Raw genomic sequence first — 5,268 nt, forward strand, 5'->3', positions numbered from 1 at the left:
GGGCACCAAAGAGAGACAAAAGAGGCAAGGCTCGGAGACAAAAGGGAGCGCGAGGACTGAGGGAAAAGGAGACTGTACATTTAGTGCGCATTTCCGGCTTATTTTGGGGGCTTTGGCGACTTTAGATGGTGTCGCAAGATGCGCCAGCCAGCGGGTTGCCCCCGGGCCAAGTGAGGTGGGCGGGCCGTATTGACGAAGCATCGTCTCCTTTGCCTCCGCTGTTCGCACCATGGCTCCCATGCCGGAAGGGGGGGGGGTTCTGTTGGCTCCCATGGTGGCTGTCGGTTTCGAGGGTCGGAGGGTTTCGTGGTGTCTCAAGCTCAGCGGAGCTCGCTGCCATGGACGAGGGCTCTTCAGAGAGGGAGAGAGGAAGCCTGTGAGGAGAGACTGCCCTGATGTCTGATTCCCCTCTTGTTTCTTTCCTGGCACGGGGGGATGCTCGACGAGAATAGCATACGAAGCCGACGAGGAGATGAGAATTGTCTATTTTCCCTTTAATTTGAAAACTTGGTTCTGCTTCTCGTGGCGTGCATCTCAGTGCCGAGCCTCTCCCCTTGACTCGTCGTCCCGCATCTGAGAGGAGAGCGAACACGCAGCGTCAGGAGCCATCTCGACGACGACGACGTTGTTTTTGCACCTCCCCGCGCCGCAGCTCGGGGAGCCAGCTGTTCCCCCAAGGCAGAGGACAGCGCCCCCCCGCCCCGGCACGGCCCTCCGCGTCGCCGGCGGTTCTCCTCCCGCGCCTTCTTTGCTTTTTCCCCCTTCGAAAAGCCTTGCTTTCTTCCGCCTTGCTCCCTTATTCTGTTTCTTCAAATCGTTGCCCGCGGGGGGGGGGAGACCAGTAAGTAGTCCGCGGTCTTTCGTCCACCACTATCTGTTTGCTCGCCTGGTCTCGTCTGGGCCCTTGACGTTGAGGGCACGCACACACCGAGGGTGCGGCCGTTGGCTTGCTACTCATCTACCCTTGTTGCCGTGACACGGAGTGGCGTCGTAGTTGGATGGGAGAAGCCGTGGCCCGCGCCGTCTTGTGCAGGAAAATGCTGTCCTCGAGGCTGTCCGGCATGACCTGGCTTCACTTCACCTCTCGTCGAGCAAGTCACCAATGTACGCATACACCACAGATGCCATACACGTACAGACTATGCCTACATTCTATAGTATAGTACACTAACAGCGACTCATGTCCCCTTCTAAAGACCAAAACACCGAGGGAGGACTGGACAGCCGGCCCCCCGCTCGCACCCAATGCAAATGCGGAAAAACAGCATACCAACGACACGAAAGTGACAAAACGCCGACCAGATGCCCCCCCCCCCCTTTTTGCTACAAGACATGGCCCTCACATCCTCTTGGCGCCCATCTCCTCGGCACCATAGTCGTCGTCCCACACCTCGTCCCCTCCTGCGCCCCCCGCCGCCGCAAGCCGCCTGCCGACCCAGAGGCCGAGCGCCGTCAGCGCGCTGCCGAGCAGGAACCACGCCTCGAACCAGCCGTCGACAAACTGCGGGCTCAGGGCGCCGCGCAGCACCCCGCCCACGGCGGCGCCACCCGCGTCGGCCGGCAGCTGGCCGCGCAGCAGCAGCGACGCCGAGATGACGTACGTGGCCGCAATCTGGCCGACGACGAGGGCCAGGTTGGCCTGGGCGTGGCGTAAAAGGCCCGGGGTCCACCTCGCAAAGAGGTGAAAGGTCTGCACGGCGCTGTTTGCGCTGGCCACGAGGATGACGCCGCTGAGGGCGAAGCTGATGGTGCGCGCCCACGCCGCCTGGTCCAGCGTCGGGTCCCAGTGCCGCGCCACGAGGCCGAGGAAGCGGTTGATGGGATCGCTGCTGGCGAAGCTGGCCGAGGGTGACGACGCCCGCCGCAGCGTCGTCAGCGACGTGGCCACGATGCGGTACAGACAGTAGACGCTGAAGACGTACGACGGCGCCAGCAGCAGCCGGCCGAGGGGTGTCGAGGCCCGCGCCGCCGCCGCCCGGTCGTTTTTGAGCAGGCACAGCTTGGACGCCAGGCTGGCCTCCATGGCCTCGAGGCCAGCGATCTCAACGCGCAGGGCCCGCATCTCGGCCTCGTCGCCTCCCGCCACGGCCCGCAGCGACCCGAGCATCTTGCCGATGAGCCCGCTGCCGGCGGCAACGGCGGGCGCGGCACGGGACGCCTTTCTCTCGAGCGCCTGCAGCTGGTGGCGCTTCGTCAGCAACATCTCGTTGGCCGCGTCGAGGCCGACCTGCTTCCGCTGGACATCGACCTCGGTCAAGGGTCTCCGCCTGCGTCGCGACGCGGTGTCGTGGAGGGTGTGCCAGGGCGACGAGACGGAGGCGAAGCCGGCGAGCAGGGCCATGAGCGAGATGCCGACGACGCCGACCCTCTCGAGGCAAGCGCGCGTCAGTGTCTCGGAGAAGGGCCGGCCGAGGGCTGCCGAGGCGGGCGTCGACGTCGCCGTGACGGGCACGGCCCTGCCGACGGACCAAAAGGCCAGGAGCCAGGCGGCAAAGAGGACGAGGTTCAGGGCCCAGGCGACGCGGGGCGGGGAGCCCGTCCTTGAAGGATGAAAGGTCCAGCCGGCGGCAGTGACGAGCGAGCGGCACTCGAGCCAGGGGACAAGGAGGACGAGGAGGAAGAGGAGGGTGGGGACGGTGAGGGCGAGGGCGAGGTTGCGGGCGGCCGGGTCGACGGCCTCGACAATCTCGGCCATGATGAGCAGGCCGAGGGTGGCGGCCAGGGCCACGGTGGCGCCAAAGGTCCAGGCGACGGCGCGACGGCGCCAGGTCTTGGCGGCATGCTCGGCGTGGGCGTGGCGCAGGGCAGCTGGCGCATGCTCGGGCAGGACGTGGCCGTGGCCATCGCGGCCGTCGTCGGAGCTGAGCTTTGGGAATACGTGGCGGACGGCCAGGGCGTCGACGAGGGCAAAGGCGGCGGCAAAGGGGACGAGGGCGAGGACGGTCGAGGCGGACATGGACGAGGCGCCGGGGGCCGAGGGGGCGCAGGCGTCGGCGTCGTCGCAGCCCGACGAGAACAAGATCATCGACGGCCACATGATGGCGCGTTGCGATGGGTTGTTTGGTGGTGTTTCTGCAGCGGGTCGAGGTGCCGCCGAGCCCGTCTCGCGGGCATCCGGGCGGGTAGACTATGAAGAAGGAGTTGTGTTCGAATAAAGATTCAAGAAGTCGTCTCCGTGGTCATGACACGGCCGGTGGATGTCGAGATGCCGACGTCAGCCGACAAGATATCTGGAGAGGGCTGCGTCGCCCAAGTTACCGGCAGCAGACGTGCGTCTCGAACATTCAGGCTCGTGTGAAGGAGTTCCGGTCGGGAAGCGATGCGCGCAGTCGGGGAGAGGAAAAGTCGAGAGCGAGGCCGGACGAGGCAAGGTTGAGTGAGGATGGAGGTGGGACAACTAATAACTTTTGCTATGGCACACCTACTAACTACTCGGCACTCGGGGTCTAGGCGATAACGTCAGCGCCGTCCCATGTCCGGAGTACGGAGTACAAGTACCCACAGGAAGCAAGGTTCAGGCCTGGCAGTGGAGTGGGCTGCCGAATTTTACTCGCTTGCAAGTACGGAGTACAGATGCTCTGTACTCCGTACCGGTACTAGAACTCTGCCCTCTCGACTCCCACCACCCCGCACAGCGAGCCATGCACTGTCGCCTCATCCCGGCCCGCCATGTGCCTCTCGAATCACTCCGCCTCCAGCCTCTACGGCTTTCCTTTCTTTTCTTCGCCCGTTTCAAGACAAGGGAAACAAGACCCTGGTTGAACACATTTGCTGCGGGGTTGCAGAAACAGACCCTTGCTGCTTCATCTCTTCTCCCACCCTCTGTCGGCCATTCATGTTCCCGTGTTCCTCCATCTTACGCCCATCCTCGTACCGTAAACAAGACACTTTCCCTAACAAACTCTGTCATTATAGTCGCCCCATGTATACGCAGTTCAAGTCTTTTCAAGCCAATGCAAAGCCTGCTGTCGATGACGCCGGTAGATCCCTGCTTCTACCGGTTATCGAGCCCATCCTCGAAAATCTTCACGGCATTATCATGAATTCCTTTCGACCCGCTTCACCCCACCGAGCCATGAATACACTACGTAATTACTTCAACATGACTCCTTGGCCATCCATCCTTGCCTTCTCTCCCTGCATATCCGCGTACCGAGTAATGCAATCACCTCAAGCCCAAGTCACACCGTGCAAAACGCTTTCTTGTCATATACTACTACATTTACTTTCGCTTTCTGTCCCAGGAGACAGTAAATTCGCTTTCAACAGCCCCAAAACGCACAGATTAGCTGAGTGCTTCCCAACCCAGCATCCGCCCGGCCTTCGAACCCTAGCCTCACTTGGCCACCAAATTCCCAACACTGGCCCAACAGCTGCGATGCTTTTGGCCAGTAACCCTACTCGCTGCTCGTCACTTCGTCATCATCGTCCCCTCCCCCGCCTCTTGACTGCATCTTTGACTTCATCTTTGACTTCATCTTCGACGGCATCCTCGACGGCATCCTCGGCGGCATCTCCGGCGGCATCTTCGGCGCCCTCCTCGAGGCCCGTCACCATCCTTGGTGCCCTCGAGTAGCCTTGAGGACTCGTGGCCGTCCCGTCGCCATTTTCATAGGCAAAGTCTCGGACGGCAATCCGATGGGCAGCCAGGTCCTGCCGCCGTTGAATCGCATCGGCTCGTGCCACGTGTTGCCTGATCTCGCTGCCTTGAAGCATGAATTCCACCCGGGTGTTCAAGTACCGATAGTCGGTACGGCAGGAAATCGCGCCACGCCTGCGGAGAGCAGGTCCACTGATCCCAGAGCTGGAGCCGCCATCAGCTCCGGCAGCGACTCGAGCAGCCGGGTTGCAGCCTCGTTCGCTTCCCGTTTCCGGCGCCGCAGGCGATGTCTCGGGCGCCGGGGATCCCGCCTCGGCATCGGAGCGTCGACCCAATGCCACAGCCGGCTCTCGGGCTTCGGCTTGTCCGCCATCCCCGGTATCGACGTCCGACTCGCCTTGTCTCGTGATGCTGCTGGTCTCTCCGGTTACGGAGCGCTTGCGTTCCAGGATCTCGCCGCCTGAGCCTGGTTGTCGTAGTTCCTGTCTCGGGGTCTCATCGCTCCCTTGCCCGGCGTAAATCTGCCAGTCGGCATACACGTCAACATCGTCGGCCTCATTTGGAGATGGCGTGTCTCTTGGTCTTGGGCTTTCGCACCCGTCGCCCCTGGGAGGATCGAGCACGGCCGGGGTGTCGGCCGAGCCGGTGTCTTGGCCAGCTTGCACTTT

The 5,268-nt window shown here is 62.6% G+C and overlaps 1 protein-coding gene across 1 annotated transcript; it reads right to left on the reverse strand.

The window, feature by feature from the left end:
* Positions 1 to 1,339: 1,339 nt before the first annotated feature.
* Positions 1,340 to 3,037, reverse strand: HRG_09006 (abscisic acid g-protein coupled receptor domain-containing protein; the record flags this gene model as incomplete). The annotated part of the gene is made up of 1 exon (XM_044867477.1): positions 1,340 to 3,037. One exon carries the CDS (start codon positions 3,035 to 3,037, stop codon positions 1,340 to 1,342), a length of 1,698 nt encoding a protein of 565 aa, XP_044717498.1.
* Positions 3,038 to 5,268: the final 2,231 nt, after the last annotated feature.

The sequence above is a fragment of the Hirsutella rhossiliensis genome (assembly GCF_020360975.1).
Source record: "Hirsutella rhossiliensis strain HR02 chromosome Unknown scaffold00011, whole genome shotgun sequence".
NCBI classification, from domain to species: domain Eukaryota; kingdom Fungi; phylum Ascomycota; class Sordariomycetes; order Hypocreales; family Ophiocordycipitaceae; genus Hirsutella; species Hirsutella rhossiliensis.